We start from the raw sequence: 18830 nt of genomic DNA on the forward strand, positions 1-18830 counted from the left end.
CCATTGTTTCTCCTCTGGCTTCACTCTCCCTGCCATATTCTGGATCTCTCCTGGGGTGGGTGCCATGGCACAGGTCCTTCTTACATCTGGCCTGGCTGGCGGGGGAGGGTCTTGTGTCTGCCCTGCAACACGAGGGCTCATCCTGGAGCCCAAGTGTACCCGTGACCTGGGATGGCTGGCAGCCTGTGAAACCCCCACCCAGGCCACAGGCAAATGATCTGCAAGGCACAGGGAGCAAGGGAAAGTGAGAGGGGGGCCCAGCACACGCTGCTGGCCAGAGGGAACGGCCCATCTGGCACATTGGTCACAGGCTGTAAATCCCCCTCAAGCACCTGTCAGAAGCCGCATCTGCTTCCATCCCTACAACCCAGGTCTTCAGTGTCCAGTGATGGAGGCTACTTGATTTTCTCCCCAACTCCTCAAACTTAATAATTTATTATTTGTTTGGTTTTTTATGTATCTAAGGGGCAGAGAGTGAGAGATTTTTTTTTTGATCCATTGATCTTATATCTATAGATTTATTCCCCTAAATGGCTTGCAATGGTTGGGATTGGACCAGGCTGAAGCAAGGAGCCAAGAGCTCCATCTGGGTCTCCCCGACATGGGTGGCAGGGTTGGAACCCTAGTAGTTTGGCTATCTTCATCTACTTTCTCAGGTGCACTGGCAGGGGGCTGGATCGGAACCAGAACCAGGACTGGAACTGGCCCTCTGATATGTGGGCCAGATAGTTGGGGCAGAAGTTAACAACCCCTGCTTGGGACAACTGCATTGTGTGTGGAGCACCTGGGTTCGAGTCCTGGCTGTACTTCTGTTCCACCTTCCTGTGGGTGTGTGTCCTGCAAGACAGTAGATGACAATTCAAGTAGTTGGGTACCTACCACCCATGTGGAAGACTTGGGTTTGCCACTCCTGGCTTTGGTCTGGCCTATCCCCCGGCTGTTACACGCAATTGGGGGAACAAACCAGTAGGTTAAAGATCTCTCTCTCTCCTCTCTCTCTCTCTCTCTCTCTCTCTCTCTCTACTTTTCACATAAAGTGAAAGTCAATACATATTTAAAAGATGAAGCCACTGAGAAGTGTCTGATGGTGTGCAGATGGCTCTGATGGAAAGCAGGATGCAGCCACCACCTTGGGCTACTTGGGAGCCCCCACGGTCCCTGCCCTCTAGAGCCGTCCACTCCTTTGTGTTATAAAGTAAAATCGCGCCACAGGGTAGGCAGTTCACACAAACAACTGGTCTTCCCGTCCTCTTACTCAGCTAACCCTTGGTCGTGTCGTTTCTTCATCATTCTAAAAACATCCTTATTTGTTTGTAATCTCCTCTTTCAACAGTTTACTTTTTTTTTTCTCCTCCCATCACAAACATTGGCTTCTCGATTGTTGGATAAGTGGGTGAGGGAATAAATCACATCGTAACGTTTACGCTAATGTGCGACATTTTAAAGGCAGTATCCTAGATCTGTTTGTTTTCTCCAGTTAGCCCATAAATGGTTATTAAACGCCTGCCACATGCCGGGGCCCATGACTAAGGGGCTGCCGAACAGGGGGCTTGGAGAGTCACAGGGCCCAACAGGGACCCTGAATTCACTGTTACAGATGCTAAGATGAGATCTTTTTATGTAGAGGATAGGGTGGAGGGGTCAGGGGGCTGGGGAATGAGTAAGATCGCAACACCAGCCCCAGAACTGGGAATTTAGTCCAGGTCTCCTGGGTGGGTGGCAGGGCCCCAGTCCCTGGAGCTGTTCCCCAGGGTCTATCCTAGCAGGAAGCTGGAGTCAGGTGCCAGAGCTGGGCATCAACCCCAGTTAGAGCATCTCACCCACCCCAATGGTGCCCTTCCTTCCATGTTAGAGATGAAGCAGAGCCGCCAGGATGCTAGCCTGTGCTCTGATGTGGGTGTGCTGATGTTGCAAGGGGCAACTGAACCCTGTGCATCACAGTGCTGGCCCCAGCACCTGCTCTGTGAAGAGTGCTTTCCCATCTGTCTTCCCTATCCCCAGGAGTTTTAGAGCCACAATTTGGTATATCCAGTCTGCCCCTGGATACATATTCTAGAAAGTACAAGGCTGCCAGAAGTCTTGTTGATGAAACCTCTGGCCTCAAGTGCCGCAGGAGCAGGTGCCCTCTGTGATGCTGTTGCACTGTTAGCTCCTGAGAGCTGTTTGGGCTCCAGCAGCCACAGAAACATAGGAGAGACCCTCAGAAAGTTCACGGGAAAGGCATATCACAGGGCACAATGCTGGGGTTTCACATTTTTTTTTCTGCATCAAGATGAAATCCTCTTTCAATTCCGTTTTCTGTGGACTTTTGGAAGTTCCCCCATGTGAGAGCTTTCCCTTTATTTTGTCTGCTGTAAGCGTTATCTTCATGAAGTCTGTGTTGTGTTAGGAAAGAGACAAGTTTAATAAACAGATTCTATTTCTATTCTGGGCTGTGACTTGGAAACGCATTCAAGTCTCTGAGCCGGGGACCCGCTGGGTTCTGCATGCCCATGTGGTTCTCTTGTCCACCACATGGTGGTGACACTTCTAATAGAGCTTCAAAGACAGGTGCCCACGGTGGCATGCTGGAACTCCAATGACTGACTGGCACCAGTTATCCCTGACTCGAAGAGACCTCTGCCCTATCTCTTCATGATTCATCCACTTAGTGTCCAGTCATTTGGCTGACATCCCCAACCTCCCACCACCACCCCCGCCAACTTTGTAAAGGAATTGCACGGCAGGCAGGGACAGTGTCTACCCTCTCCTGGGACCGGATCTCTGCCTCCTTGGTTCATAGTGCCTCTGTGCCCCAAGGCTAGTGGATACATTCCCAAAGCCTGGTTCTGGTCTGATGGGCTGGCAGCACCACTTTGAGCACTCGGGAGCACATAGACACACAGGACAAACGCTTCCCCATGGTTCAACTAAGGCAAGGCTGGGGGATTTCAAAAAAGAACTTTGCCTTGGAAACAGCAGCAAAATATACACAAAAGCATAAATAAATGGCTAAGTCTGCAAAGTTGAGCCTGCAGCCCGAGACTTTAGCAAGCAAGAAACTCTGGCTGGCAAGACTCACAGACTATCCAAAGCCTGGTGTGTTCCCCTACTCAGTCCCCAAGAATTTTGTAAAACAAAGCTTAACAAAGATGGGGGTGGGTGTTTGGCCCCATGGCTAAGATGTTCGTGTCCCACTTTGGAGTGCCTGAGTTTCAAGTCCCACTGGAGCTTATGACTCCTGCCCGCTGATGCAAGCTCTGACATAGAGAGATGCGGGTTCAACTGGTGAGCTCTTTCACCCATGTGGGAGACCTGGGTTGAGTTCCAAGCTCCCAGCTTTGGGCTGGCCCTGTCTCTGACACGGTAGTCATTTGGGGAACGAACTGGTAGATGGGAGCTCTCTGTGTGCCTATCCGTGTCTCTGCTTCTTGGGGCGGGAGGGTGGGAGGGGAAGGATAGCTCAGCTTCTCCAGTTAGTAAGACAGCCTTTGTTTATAATGTGTAACTTATGCATCCAAAACAGACACAGGTTAGCTTACAGTGAAAATGTATATATAACCTCAAAGCCATTGAAGAAGAAACAGAAAATGTTCATATGTAGCAGGACCATAAATGGAAGATGTAAATCCCCTTGGTGCATTAAATGTAGCACCAAGAATAGAATCCTGGCAAACCAAGACAAAAAGGGGAATAAGATTTTCACACAATATAGTGTCTAATAGGAGGGGGTTGGGAAAGGCATGCTTTGCCAAGGAAGGTGAGTTTTCTCCTGGTTCCAAATGTTTGGCCCAGTAATTGGAACATATAACGCTACTGTGATTTTACAGAACACACACAAACTCTGCATTTGGTTGGTGACAGCATTTCATCGTGTTGATCCTTCTTCCAGATCTGATGAAATCATTCCCCACCCCCCAGAATGTGTTTTCCATGCTCACGATGTCTATACAGATTAACTTAAATTTAAAAAAAAAAATAGATTTGAAAGGCAGATACAATGTGTGAAAGGGAAAGCTCCCATCTGCTGGTTCATACAGCAGGCTGAAGCCAGGAGCCAAGCACCGTGTCCAGGGTTCCCACGTGAGTGGCAGGGACCCAAGGACTGTGCCATCACCTGTTGCCTCCCAGCACGTAGGAAGTTGGAATCAGGAACACGAGCCAGGCACTCTGATGGAGGATGCAGGCATCCTAAGCAGCTTAACTGCTCTGCCAATTTCCTGCCCTCAGATTTCCTTTATATTTTGACAATGGCCTTAGATGAGGTGGAAACCCCCATTGCACATTCCCTTCAACAGAGGACCCCGGCAGGAGTGAGCTTCCCAGGGGACGGAGTTGTCTCCCTGGCCCCATTAAACACTGGGTAGTGGCATTTTCTGCTCCCCATTTTCCAAATGGGAGCTTTTAGCCTTGCCAGGGTTTTCATCTAGCACTATACCTTGAGTTATTGGAGAGGACTGAGTCCCAGCACACCTCGGAATCCTACACCTTTCCACCACATTGTATCTCTTAAAAATATTCATCTTTTTTGAGAGGTAGAGAGATCTGCAGGTTCACGCTCCAAATGTCACCAATCCCAACAGCCTGGGTTGGACCAGGCTGCAACCAGGAACCAGTAAATCAGTCCAGGACCCACCCCCATGTTGGTGGCGGAGTGCCAGCAACTTGAGTTGCCTCCCAGGGCTGGACTTAGCAGGAAGCCAGTGCTGGAAGCAGAGGCAGGATTCAAACCCCAGCACTCCGGTACTGGAAGCGGCATCCCCAGTGGTGTCTTAATCAGCACAGTGCAAGCCCACCACCCCTCATCCTTTCTTTGATCCTCTGGGATTGCTCAGGGATCCCCGAGCAGCATTAATCAGGAATCCACACTGTGCGGTCCCAAGGGGCCATGTAGTTCTGCTAACACCCCGCCAACACACACACCTGCCTTACTTGCTTTTATTCCCTGATGTAATTATTTCTTTTAAAAGACTTGGCCTCTGCAGCTGCCATGGACAGTGTAGAGCCGTTCCGAAGCCATGCATGAGCTTACGGAGCTATCAGACGTGAAAGGCGCATTGTGAAAACTAGCATGGCTGAGCCTCCCCAGCAAACCTTCCTAAAGTGCTTTTTCTTTGCAAAATGAAAGTGAAAAAGAGCCACTTGTGCAGCACACACATCCCTGGGTCCTGGCTCTGGCATGTTCAGAACTGCTTCTTTGTAACTACCTGCTCCAGTGTAGCAGGTGATGGTAGTGGTGGCGGCCCAGCACCTTCCAGAGCTGAAATAACCGTGGTGCTGTGCACCAGATTCTAAAGTCTGTGTGTGTGTGTGTGTGTGTGTGTGTGTGTGTGTGTGTGTGTGTGTGTGTGTGTGTGTGTGTGTTGGGGAGCGGGCAGCAAAACCTCTGCCTCCTCTCTTCTCTTCTGGAGACAAATCTGGTGCTAACAGTCAAAGAACTTTGTTTTTCCATCCCAGATATTTCAGTTGCAAATTTGAGCCATGTGGGCAGGGGTTTGCAATCAAGACAGCTGAGTTTGGGAGGGGCTTTTAGAATTCAAACATTTGGAGTGAAGCAAAGTCTGGCCTCATGGGTAGAGCTTTGCACCCCATTAGTGACCTGGCCTGCTTTTCCATCTTCCCAGTCTCTTCCTTTTTTTTTTTCCCCCTAAACCCTGGTGCCAAGTCTGATACTGCTCTTGGTGTGTCCAGATAGGTCCATAGCATCCTGGGCAGGAGTGAAATGGCAGTCCTCCCTCAGCTTTTCATGAGTGTTTCAACCTGTCACCTTTGAAGGAGAAATGTAAAAGGCACTGCTCTCCTAAGCGTAACTGTCTTAGCAACTGTCTGCAGAGACAGGTTTATTTCAGCAGAACAGTGATCAGGACATGGGGGGCGCATTACAGTTCCATTTGCAACCTGCAAATGTGATATGACAAAACTTCTGGACAAGTGGCATGTTGCCCCAGGTTTTCTCTCACACGGGTGATTGCTCTACGTGGATGCCATGCTTACGTCCCAGGTCCGCCCCAGGTGCCATGGGCTTCTCCCTGGCTCTCAAAGGCAGGCCGACTTCAGAGAAACGGGGCCCTACTGCATACATAGGAGCTCTGCCTTTGAGAGAAGCGGGCCGTGTGCCCGTGTGTGCCCGTGTGGGCAGTGTCCCAGGTGCCCTGTCTTGCTTGTTCTCACTGTTCTGGCCACTGTGCGGATCTCTGCCCGTACTGGGTGGTCTATATGCAGTACACACAGGGTGGAGTGCAGCGCTCATCAGCACTGAGGCCAATGTTTCTGACATCCAGATGTGGCTGGGGATACAGATGCCCAGGTTGGGCCTTGTGGTACAGCGGTACCGGACAGCCTGGGATTGCTTCAGATGCAGCTTCCTGCTGATGCTCCTGCAAGGCAGCAGCAGATGATGCTTGAGTTCCTGCCACTCAAATGTGGGAGACAGAGCTGGAGTGTTTGGCTCCTGGAGTTCGAAAGGCCATGTATTGTTTATCCCCACATCTCCAGGGTATACAGCCAGGCCTAGCACGTTAAACAAATGCTGCATGCATCAAACAAAGTAGTTTGTTTTCCTATTAGACTTTATTTTCTTTAAAACCTAAGACAATCGAAGTTAAACGTCACCTTTTCTTTTTTTCTTGTTACTTTGTTTTGGTGAGCCTTTTTTTCATGTGGTTAATGATTGGTTTATTAAATGTTGATTTTTGTTGAAAAAAAATGTAGGCAGGAGGCAGTAAGCCTGGGAGCAGACTGAGACAGGCCCTACAGTTGTGCATACCTGCATGGAGCTGTCCAGAGCCCCTCTGTCCTGCTGAGGCAATTCCATTGCATAAATGGGTTACTGTTAGTTGATGGGAAATTAAGTTAGCTGGAATCCCCAGCTTGCTGATCATACCGGTTCAGCGAGGCAGGAGTGTCCTGCTTCAGCTCTCCGAGCTATTAAATTAAATGGTCATGACATGAAACCTCAGAAAAGTCTTCTTGTTGTCGAGAAAGATTGTACACAGGTGTTTTTGCTAGCCTGCTTTAGAGTAAAAAAAAAAAATCATTTCCTCTCCCGAGGGAAAAGTGAAGCAGCCTGTGCAAATCCCCCCGCGTCATCCCGGTGACAGTTCCCATCAGACTGTTTTCTGAAGAGACTGTAAGAAACGTGTATCTGATGAAGAAATTAATTTCAGAAAATAAGAACAACCTTAACGCCCTAGAGACTACAGCGGTTGGGAACATTGAGTTATGCAGGAGGAGGTTTGGTTTTAATTTTGCAAGATGCTTCCAGTTGAAAAAAGATGGAATGGAACGGATGTCACTCCATCTGCTGTGAAAGTTGCACACTCCAAGCTGTCCGAGCGAGGCCGCCTTTTTAGTTTATATTAACCCCCATGGCAAGGGAACCCTGAGATGGAACTGTGCTATTTGAAGTACAGAAGGTTGGAGATTTGTAGAAAAGGGGGCAGAAGCCTTTCTTTTAGGAAAAGCACTAATTATCCCACCACTCTCCCCACCTCCTTAATGTTGATATTTTAAAGAGTGGCAAAGAGAATCTTCCATCTATTGGTTTACCACCCTCCGCTCCGCTAAATGGACACAATAGACTGTGTCCATTGATAGTGGAGTAGTGACGTTTTTGGTGGTTTCAATGACTTAGGGGCAGACTAAGGACATTGTATTTTCAAAGACTTTATTTTAACCCATGTGGCTAACACACACACGGGTTTGTTTAGATGCTCATTGGTAGAAGCGGTGACCCAAGCATGATAATTCTATCAGATCCCTTCTTCCACGTTGGATCCTACCTGCCCACTGAGTCAGCCAGCAGGGGACACTTTGGAAGCAGATGGCCCTTGCTGTCCTGACCCCGCTCCCCACTGCTCTAAGTGCAGGATGGTCACATGGTGGGCTGCTTCCTCAGCGTATCTGACAATGAGAACAGGGGCTTTGTCATCTGACTTCTTGGTGGAGAAGTCTCCTGGCCCAGGCCTGGACAGTTCTCCTAACTCCCCACTTCGCAGAGCCGCTGTGGGCTTGTGATGGTAAAATCACAGGTTCTGATTGAGTTAGTGTTAGCGCAGGGCCTTATGACAAGGATGGAAAAGCAGTAGCAAGGCATGTCCAGGAAGCCATCCCAGGGGGCCACCGAGAGCTGGGCACAGAGTCTGTCTGCCTACCCCAGCCGGCCACAATGCCAGCACGACACCTCTGCGCTCAGATCTGAGCCCATGTAAACATACAGCCCAACCGTTTGGGTTTCCCTACGCGGGCATGAGACTTGGGGATGGGTGGGAAATGGCCAGAGCAGAAAGGCCTCAAGCCAATTATGCAATCAGCCACTAGCTTGTGCTGGCCTCCACCCTCACATTTAGATAAATTTGGAAACCATCAGCGAGCGCTCTCCCTCTCTTGAGCCAAATTCTTCTCTCCATGAGGAGCCAATCAGACTGTACAAACGTGCCTGGCCTTGTGCAGTACCATTGTGGGGTTGAGTTCCACTTCCCAGGCCAGGCAGCAGCAGGCACTTCCCCCCTGCCCCATCCCCAGAGATCTCAATGCGGTGTGTGTGGCCTGGCATAAGTCTCATTCCCAGTGGGTCCCTGCTAAGTTAGGTGGCAACTGGGGCCAGGCTGCTGGCGGGGGGGGGGGGGTTCATCCATCGAGGAGATGTTAATTAGCCAACACTGGAGCCCAGGGGGAGGAAGGTGACCTCAGGGACCCAGCAAGGAGGGGAGAGCAGGGCTCTGATTGCTTTTATTGGAGGCACTTAGAATGCTTCCCACGTATCTCATTTATCCACATGGCACCCCTGAGAGGTATGTTCATCTGAGATTTATACAAAGTTATGATGATGCCTACAGATTGGAGTTCCTGACTCTGTGTCATTCTAAACCTCCAGTCTCATCCCCCCACTCCCAGCTCACTTTTCCTAACATAACGAAACCCTTTGGAGGGGAATGAGACGTCTCAGGCTTTAGGCCAACCCGGGGGTGATTTCCCCTCCCGCCCCATGCCCTGCCTTCCCACTCCCCTCCAGTCCCCACCCCCAGCTCCCTACCAACCTTCCTTTTTCTGTTGTTGTTCTTAAGTTTGATTTATTACTTAGCATTCTAGCCAGGCTCCATGGATGTTCGAAATATTATAAATAATGTGGATTGAAAAGATCGTGCTGAAATGTTTATTGCATTCTTAGAAAGAGAAGGCGGAGTGGCGTGGAGAGGGTGGCGGTGGGGAGGGAGGGGCGCCAGGAGGGCGGGAGGGTGAGGCCAGCTCCTAAGATGCCTTACTGGGTCCATGAACCATGGCGCTCAGGAGGAGAGAGCTGGTGTTGCAATCTGGCTAGCAGGAATGAAGCCTGCAGTTTTCAGACTGCACTAAGATCTGTAGGAAGAACATGGGGCCCATAAGGAACCAGTCATGCAGTTCCCTGCTCCCAAGGACCAGCAGTCCAGAGCTACAGGTGCCTAAAGTGGCTTCTCCAGCCTGCTAGCCTGGGCGTGGCCCATACCAGTGCCTAGCCTTGTGCAAGGGACAAAATACTCCTCTGATTTTGCTCTGTTAGAATCAGCATCAGTAACCTTAGAAGCTCAGCTTCGACCTGTCTCTTAACTTCTTCCTCATTGGCCATGGCCACGGGCACAGCAATCCATTTTGACCCGCCGCTGTAGATTTGGGGAGTATTGGTGTGGGTAGGGGTTGAATGGTAATAGCAAGTGATGTGTGGGAGTCGGATGCACCCCAGGCTGTGTGTTGCCAGCTAGGATGGCCACCGGATACCAGGCTTACCCCAGGACAGCAGCCTTTCTGTTGCCTAGCAACCTATCCTATTGTGTCTGTGCTGCCTTGACAAGGATAATCTGTTGATAGGGTGGAGAATTTCTGATGAGCTTTTGACCCCAACCTGTAAATCAGTGGTTGTCCAACTGCAGCACCAGCTGGTAGACCATTCCCATGTTAAGTACCCTGAGTTAGAAAGTCATTGAAACCCATTCTGCTGACCGTTAATATTCCCAGTTTGACCTTCACACTGCTGCCAGTCAGCCGAAACTCAGATGCTGTGCACAGTCTTGTGCCACACCATGATGCTTCTGTCGGTGATAGCCCATGTGCCCGATGTGGGTGCCTGGCAGTGTGTGTGGTAAGCGTCTCGGGATGAGAAAGTTTACTCTGTGATGATGCCCACACAGCAGCAGACTCATGGCCCATTTGTGCTTGAAGAATGTTTCACAGACTCTCTGAGAAGACAGATCACAAACCTGGCTAAATCGTAATTCTAACCAAGTGATACGTTCATTCTGGAAATGTTCATTTTCGGCCGCACAAGAAGCTTAGGCTAAGTAATACTGAGACCGTGATGGGCATGGAGCCAGGTGTTGTCTGCAGTCTGGTTGTGCTTAGGTGACGCAGCTTAGTGTCATGTGCCGGGTGCGTGGAAGCTGGCAGAGGGAGAAGGCAGCTAGCTGGGAGTGGGAGACCAAGGTGGGGAAGCTGGACCATTCCGCCGGGAACTGTGTCATCATGGAACTTTTGTACATTCTACTCTGTACTGACAACCGTGGTTAGCACTCGCCAACCATCATTTCACAGCCAGAACTGATTTCTTGAATCGTCTCCTCCTCTTTTCCAGTAGAGTGGATAAGTGGGAGGAAATGACATCATTTTAATATTAACCTTAAAACACCTTTGTTTTTGGCACTAGCGACAGGCATTTGAAAGGCAGGTACTGTGTGTTCCTTGTGAGGGCTGTGATAGACAACCTCCCCATATTAGCTCAGATTGACTAATGTGTGCCTGGGATGCTTAGCTGTGGTCTTCCGCACGTCTCTTCTGTGAGTGGAGTGTCTGGAGGCTGTTTTAAACCCCCAACACCTGTTTCCCAGTCTTCCAGTCTTTCAGTCTTCCAGTCATCCAGTCTTTGCTGGATGCACCCTGGGCCCTCAGGTTCTTCTCTCCCTCCTCCTTGCCAGTAGAGTCCTGGCTTGACAGTTTCAGGCTCTACACATTCTAGAATTTTCGGCTCGGGATCTTGTTCCTCCATCTGTGTCCGGTGTAGGGTTGGGGCAGGGGTGTTGGAGGACCCCCCTTCTCACTCTCAGTGTCCACCCTGACAGCGAACTCTGTGGGCGGTAACCTCCCCTGTCCAAAGTCAAGTGGCATGGGTCCTTGGGTGATAAATGCTGCTCCTAGCTGGACGTCTTTGGGGGTGGTGGGCAGCATCTGAGGATAGAGTTGGGCTGCAGTGCTGAAGGTGATCGTAGCCCAGGACCACACAGGAATGGGGAGGATCCGGCAGCTTCCATGCCAAGCTTGCTGGCCAGGAAGGCTCCTTGGGGAGCAAGAGTAGTTCCTAAGAGCACAAGGTGCCCAGAAGCCAGACCTGGTCACAGGTTCCAGGTAGGCACTGCATCATGACAAGTGGTACCTGCCTGGCACTGGGAGTTCACTGGCCTGAGAGCCTGAGGCTATTTGGCAGTGACACCTTGAAAGCAGGGGTGACCTTTTGAAGACTGTAGACCTTTTTTCTCTGCCTCACCCCTACCTGCTTCCCACCTCCCCCTCCATGGTAGGGGATCTAAGAGCCAGCCTCCAGCCACACTGAGTGTGACCTACATCCTGCTTATTTGGGGGAAGACCCTGCCTGGAAGGCGAAAGGCTTGCTCTAGCCACCAGCACTGTCCAAGTCCTTACTTTTCCTTTCTGCCTGTGGCCCTTAGCGGCCATCTCTCTTCTGCGGCCTTGCCCCTGTCACCTGGGTTATATATAGTATGTGTCATCTCAGAAGCAGAAGGAACGCTGAGACAGGCTAATGTGGCCTCCAGGAAGGCAGGGCGACTGGTCCCCCTCACGGCACCCCGAGTGGCCCTACCACTGCCCACGTCATCGGGCTGTGCACTTACCTGAACTCCCACAGGCCCACGGCAGTGACGTCGGTCCTGCACTCCCTCTCCGGGACCTGGCTTCCTTGGCCCCCCCGCAGTTGAGGCAGCAGCCATCAGTTTGCAGGATCGGGTTTTTCCCCTCTCCCTCCTCTGGGGATGGGACAGTCACAGCAGGCCACCGGAGCCATGGCTGCTGTCCAGGAGGCATGCAGCATGCAGTCTCCCACCGGCCACTGGACAGCCCCACCCCTACCCCAGGCACCTACCCGTTGGCCGGCTGGCACGCTCCCGTCCCGGAACCCACTGACAAGCTCTTCCTCCCCAGCTTCTTGCTCTGCAGCCCCGTAATAAGCGCCCTTTCTGTTTCCACTTGTCATTACATCAGCCCTCATTCCAACCAACTTTTGTAACGTGTTATTTCTGAGCTCACATGTTATTAGCACTTCGGGTTGGCAGCCTCCGGATGCCACGGAGGAAGGTACCCCAGCCTCAGCCACATGGTGTCTCTGAATCCTGCGGCTGGACTTTGGGTTTCTGGGGAGCCTCAGCAACAGTACCCCTGCTGCCACCTGCCCCGGCCCCCCACCCCCTCCTGCATCATCACCTCAGAAAAGACATGCCTGCGTGGCGCACCATCTTTTGGTGCATTACCTAATGTGTTTATTCTGGTTTGTGTCTGCCTGGCCCCATCCCCACCCACACACACAGCAGCGGGGTCCCAGTGAGGGCAAGGATTTCTGTCTAGGTTTTATTTTTTAAACTGGAGTTGTTTTCCCCCAGCCTTTTCTCCCCCTTAATATTTATTTACTTAGTTACTTAAAAGGCAAATTTACAGAGCCATCTTTCATCTTTTGATTCACTCCCCAAATATTCACAAGAGCCCAAAGCCAGGAACCACATGGGCGCAGGAACCCAAGCTCTTGTGCCATCCTCCACCCGCTTTCCCAGGCACATCAGCAGGGAGCTAGATTGGAAGTGGAGCAGTCAGGTCTTGAACCAACACCCATATGGGATGCCAATACAGCATCCCAGGCAGTAGCTTAACCCACTGTATCACAGCGCCAATCCCTCCCACCATCCTGAGTTACATTTTGCTTTAAGAGCCTGTTGGAAAAACAGCCTACACAGCCGCTGTGTGGTTATTACCCATACAGGGGCACGTGTGGGCAGACCGCTTTCAGGGCTCCCGAGGTCTCCCCAAGGGTTGGAGGGAGAAGCCTATGAGCCCAGGCCGAGGGGCAGTCAGCCCGGAGGGCCAAGCAACTGATCCTATCCCCTGAAATCACTCCTGGGCTTGGACATTTTATGAGGTAGAATCATAGTGCCGTCTGGGGCAGCGCTTCATGGCTACATTTGTGGCCCACACCTTCAAATATTAACACTACCGTGACCAAGACCCAGAGAAGGTCAGCTCAGAAATCAAAAATCCCTGCCACCCTGAGGAAGAGGGCCTGGCTGGGTCATGTGTGGGCTCCATCAGGCCAGCTGTGTCTACACGGGTAGGGTCAAGGCTAACAGGCATGGCTGGGAATCACCCCTGTTGTAGACACTGTATTTAACAAAGAGACAAAGGGACTAGCACCATGGTGCAGTAGGTTAAGCCCCCACCTACAGTGCTGGCACTTCATACGGAGTCCCGGCTACTCCACTTCTGACCCAGCTGTCTGCTAGTATGCTTGCGAAAGCAATAGAGGATGGCCCAAATCCTTGGACCCTGGCACCCACATCAGACCAGTCTAGCAAACTCTGATCCCTTCACTGCCAACTGATTGGCTATGGTCCAGGAGAGAAACATGGGAGGCCTCCCCACTGCTGCACCAGGGTCATGTGATGCTCAACTGGGTGCCTGTGCCTGCACCCCAGAAGCCAGACTCTAGAAACTACTTCTCTCCATCGAGGCCATCTCTCACAGCTGTAATTCCTTTTCATTTCCTGTTCCGGAGCCAGTGCCATTTCTGCCTTTTCCCAGTCCTTTCTCCCCTTCAGGCGCCCCCGCCTGGTCCCTACCTCCTACCAACACACTCCAGCTCACTCTGGTCTCAGGCTAGTGTCTGCCCACCCCGCTCTCCTGTCAGCCCCACGGTGGCCGTCGCTCAGGCCCGGGGAGGTGCGTGCTTTAGGTGAGAGGGCTGAGGGACAGGGCCTCCCTCTTGCCCTGGTCACCAGCCCAGGCGTCCTTGGAGGCATGGTCTGCAGCCAGTGCCACAGACCAGGCCCTGGGCTTTCCCAAAAGGCCTCAGGAAATGTACATGTGGTCTACCCACAGGACCCAGGGGAGGCAGAAGGCCGTGGACTTGGGTTAGCCGTGTCTCGGAGGCCAGAGAGGGCCAGGCTGGAGTCTGCACCCCAGTGTGCTCTCCCCTCCGTCTGCTCCCAGACTGCAGCCTCGGGGGGCCAGAGGCGATGACTGTTTACTGCATGCAGCCGGCAGCGGCAGGGGTGACACGACACAAGGAGGAGAGAAAGCACATGGGCCTCTTCCCAGGGTTTGCCGTGCTCGAGATCCAAAGCACACACAGGCCAGTCCTAGCCGGCGGCCAGCTCTGCCTCTTATCCTGCATGTCCCTCGGCCTGGGCTGTCCTGCTGGTGGCCCACTGCCTCCCCAACTGACACCTGTCAGGGCTCCCTTGATGGAGGGGACGGGCTCAGCTCCCCCTCTTCACCCCACTTCGCTTTTGCAGTCCTATCAGCTGGGGGAGATGGCTGGCCCCTGACCCCACGGCCTCCCTGTGTGACACGTGTGCCATTGGACATCTCCAGCGGTGATCTCCTTCTCAGGTTGCAGCCATTTTCGTAGAACATGGACTTAGCATGTTGAGTTCCCCTGTCTGGTCTGTTCTGTCCTCTCCTCCTCCTCCTGCCCTGCCTGTGAACCAGCCCTTAGCACGTGTCCCTGATCTCACGAACATGTGTGTTCACACTGCCGCCCTCCCTGGCAAGCACTTGGCCGTGCTCTGTTGGCCTGTCAGCTTCAGCTGGGGTTTCACCCAGTGGTGCTGCTCTTCCTGTGGCTCCCTACTGGGCCTGTGCCACCAAATGTTCCCCCAAATGCTTCCAGCCTGCCTCTCCACCTGCCACCCAGACCCCTTGGCCTTGGTGCTAAATGCCATCCAGATATTCCCATTTCTGCTGTCCCTTCTCATTTGGAGAAAATGACATCTCATTTCTGTCATTAAACAAACATTCTCTTGTAAGCCATCTACTTTTTTTCCCCCCTTGTTACTATTTTAAAGGAAACGCCAAGTGACACACAGGGTGCCATGTTTCGGCTTGTGCTGGTAGCAGCACACGCCTCCCTGCCCTCCCATTTGCATTTGCCTGCAGATAAAGCACTGCGAAGGCCACCTCTGGTTTGCTTGGGGGGCTCCTGGAGCGGCTCCTTCAGCAGCCGCATGGGGTTCTGTTCCCTACCCCCCTATGCCCCCCCATGCCCCTAACAGACCTCCCACTGGGAGGACGATGGAAGCCCCGACCTCTGGGCTCAGATGCCACGTCCTGTACCCAGGTGCAGCCCCTGTTCCCAGCACTGGCGTCTGCTCCCCCAGCACTCATCCTCTCCCCCCGCCCCCCGAGGTGGGGGCAGAGCAGGCAGCCCCCCCCCCGCCTGCCCCGCGTGCATAGGTCATGGTTGAGGTCTCAAGGCCAACCACAGCTCCCCGGCCGCCATCCCATTTGAAAACCCCCATTCGGCGACTGCACTTCTCTCTGTTTATTTACCCCGGACTAGGATTAGAGGGAACATTTACATGAACTTTCAAAAACAAATATTCCAGTTTTGTCTGTCCTCCCGCACTCACTTCCCACCCCTTGACTCAGAAGTCTACGACAAGGGAAAAAAAAAAAAAAGATTCTCTGATTAGTGAGAACCAACTGGTTAATACATAAGCAAATGTCATCAAGTAGTAGGCACAACTGGCATCATTTGTAGGCCTCCTCTCTCCGTAGGTCCTTAACTAGATGGTGGAGGGACGGGGTGAGGGATCCGTGTTGACCCAGGCTCTCGCAGTGTGCGAGGCAGCGCAGACAACAGCAATGTGTATCTTTATACATGTCTTTACTGAGTTTTATTTGAAAGGCAGAGTAACAGTGTCGGCGGAGGGTAGGGGCGGGAAGGATGGAGAGAAAAATCAGTCTTTGATCTATGGGACTGGCTCAGTCCCTTTCACAGACACCCCCAACACCACCACCAAGTGCCCGCACCAGGCAGGGCTAGCACCTTGCTCTCTCCCTTTCTCCTCCACGTGAGTGAGCCTGCCCAGCGCTGTACCCTGCACGTGGTGGTGGCAGGGTCCCATCACCTGCTGGTTCTCAGTGTTCCCTGGGAGGATGATGGAGCATCGGCCCGACCAACAATCTTGGGCCGACATCACCCCTCCTCCTCCAAGCGGCCGCATTCTGCGTCCTTTCCCAGTCTGAAAAGGCGTTTGTTTTCTGACATCTTTTTCTAATTGCCTTAGCTGGACTTGTAAATATCCTAAGTGGTTGAGTAATGCTCATCTAGTCAACTGACCAGAAGGAAATGGACCTTGTTTTTCCATTCTGGCATCTCAGGCCTGACCCCCAGAAAGTGACTCTGGGGCTGGCGGGCAGCAGAGGGCAAGTATGCCAGCCTTGCCAGGTGGCAGCGGGACCAGGGCAGGAGTTGAGTGCCCGCCTGTCCGTGACCTGCAGTGACAGCTGCTGCCTCAGCCGGGGTTGGGGGGTAGGGGGTGGGCGTGAGGTTGGAGCTTCCCCCTCTGGTTCCCACCAGGACGGCCTCCAGCCCGGAGCTCCTTTCCTGTGGGCAGAGGGGCAGGGTAGGGGAGTTGCGATCCCTTCCCTGATGGTCCTGTGGGGTTGTAACATGGCAGTGTGTGTCTCCACGGTGCCGCCTCTTCCTGAACTCCTTGCATCTGTCTCGTGGGTCGGCTTCTCAGTGTCTTCTGGAGATAGGGAACAAGCGAGGATGTAGAGATAAGGAGACCAGGCCACAGGTGTGTCCCTCCTTCGGGCTGAGGGTTGGCTCCGTCACTGCGCGCTCTAGACTCCTGCATCTATTCTTGTATTTGTTTAGAATTTCCCACCATGGAAAAGTTAAGGAAATGGGGGAGAGGAGAGAATACAACCAGGCTTTCATCCCCACCCCTCACCAGACCCTGGGCCTCGCTACCTCTGTGTGTGTGTGTCTACTGGCACCGAGAAGGACCCAGAGTCCCAGGTTGTATGACAGAACCAAACAGGTTCCACTTCTGGCTTCCCCTGTCCCAGCAGTAAGGACATGGGTGGGAAGGTTATCCTGCCAGGTGAGAAATTTCTTCTCAAGGAGAGTTTGTCAAGGACATGTACTACCTGTCGCGTTCACTACCAAACCTGGAACCCCTGAGCGTGCCATCCACGTCCCGAGTGCCTCAGTTCCCATGGTGCAGCCACATGGATGGCAGACAGGGTTGGCGCAAGGGTCGGCTTCCGTGTAAGCTTCCTCGGTGCATGGGCAAAGGAGGAGTTGGGTGGCCAGAGTGGCCGCCTTCTGCAGCCACGCAGAATGTGAGGCTGGGGGCAGCTGGCCTCGCACCAGGAACACTGCCCCAACTCCTGTGATCGGCTTGCGCCAGAGCCCGTGCCTCCCCATCCTCGCCCTGGGCTCAGAGGGGGTGAGGAGGTTTTGCAGCAGCGTACCTCTCCCCCATGGGGGTTAGCAGCCTATGCGAGCTGTCTGTTCCTGCTGTCTGGGGTGGGGTATTGAACGGGCCAACCTGCTTCTCTTTCAGGGATGATCCTGGTGATCCTGTTGCTGTTTGTGGCGATCGTGGTGGTGGCAGTCTGGCCAACCAACTGAGCACCAAGAAGGAACCCTCCTGCCAAGATCCCCTCCCCCCGCCAATTAATGTAGACCCAAAGCCCAGTACCTTTTGGTATACACGCTGTTGCTCTCAATAAAACCCCCTCAAGCACTGGCTCCTGATGTTGTTTCTGTTCCTAATGGTTCCAGGAACCTGCCTGGCACCCTGGCCCAGTGTGGCATTCTGGGTTTTAACCTCGGTTCCTTTCGTGTGAGCCAAATGGTGACTGGCATGTGGCTGGAGGTGGATTCTAGCCATCCTGCACTGTGCCAGTTTGGGGGGCGGGGAGGGCAAAGCCTTAACACTTGCATAGGAAAAGAACAGTTAAGGCTGCATGTGGCCAGCTGGATAGCCTGGCAAGAGGCAGGTCTGAGTGTGCAGCTTCCCCCACTCCCACTCTCCTGCCTGAGCTGTGAGCAGCCCCTGCTCGAAGACACTCCCGGGGGACTCTGGGGAGCAGCCTCCAGACCTGGCAACACGGGCTTTTCATGCCCCGGTGGCCATGAGTACCTTGGTTTTCCAGGCAGCTTAGAATCAAACCTGCTGATTATATGAGACAGGATAGGAAGAGACAAAGTCGTGGGGAGCACATCATGCGGTTAAGGGGTGACAATGAAATGGTACTACTCCTGCCCTGACCCTGCCAGCACACATATGTCAGCATGCAGGTGTGTGTATGTGTGCATGTGTGTGGCGTTGGAGCCCATAGTGCACATATCCATACATCTAGCCTGTTGAATCATGGTACAGGATGGGAAGTGACCAGGCTGTGGTAAGTCCGCGTCCAGGTTGTGGTGATGGTGATGCAGTGTGGCTCCTGTGACAACCCTGCCAGCACATATGTGTCTGCATGCTCGTGTGTGTATGTGGGCATACATGTTATCTCAATCCATGTAAGCACACATCCACACATCGAGCCTGTAGAATATGTGGTTCAGGGTGGGAAATGACCTGGTTGTGGGTAAATACTTGTAAGGGTTCGGGGTAATGACAAAACAGTGTGGCTCCTGTAGTGACCCTGCCAGCATGGTGTGTCTGCATGCAGGTGTGTGTATGTGTGCATGTATGTTCTATATCATACGACTACATAAGTGCACATATACACACATCAAGCTTGTAGAATGCTGTGATGAAGGATGGGAAGTGACTGGGTTGTGGGTAAGTACATGTAAGGGT

The 18830-nt window shown here is 52.6% G+C and overlaps 1 protein-coding gene across 1 annotated transcript in view; it reads left to right on the forward strand.

The window, feature by feature from the left end:
- STX8 (syntaxin 8) overlaps window positions 1–17765 on the forward strand; it is a 228133-nt gene extending 210368 nt beyond the window's left edge. The window contains exon 8 of the mRNA XM_041000400.1: window positions 17583–17765. Within this exon, the coding sequence (XP_040856334.1) occupies window positions 17583–17650 (68 nt within the window). The 3' untranslated portion in view covers window positions 17651–17765. The remainder of the gene's footprint in view (window positions 1–17582) is intronic.
- Window positions 17766–18830: the final 1065 nt, after the last annotated feature.

The sequence above is a fragment of the Ochotona curzoniae genome, unplaced genomic scaffold, assembly GCF_017591425.1.
Source record: "Ochotona curzoniae isolate NIBS_2020 unplaced genomic scaffold, NIBS_Ocur_1.0 scaffold_2453, whole genome shotgun sequence".
Classification (NCBI taxonomy): Eukaryota; Metazoa; Chordata; class Mammalia; order Lagomorpha; family Ochotonidae; genus Ochotona; species Ochotona curzoniae.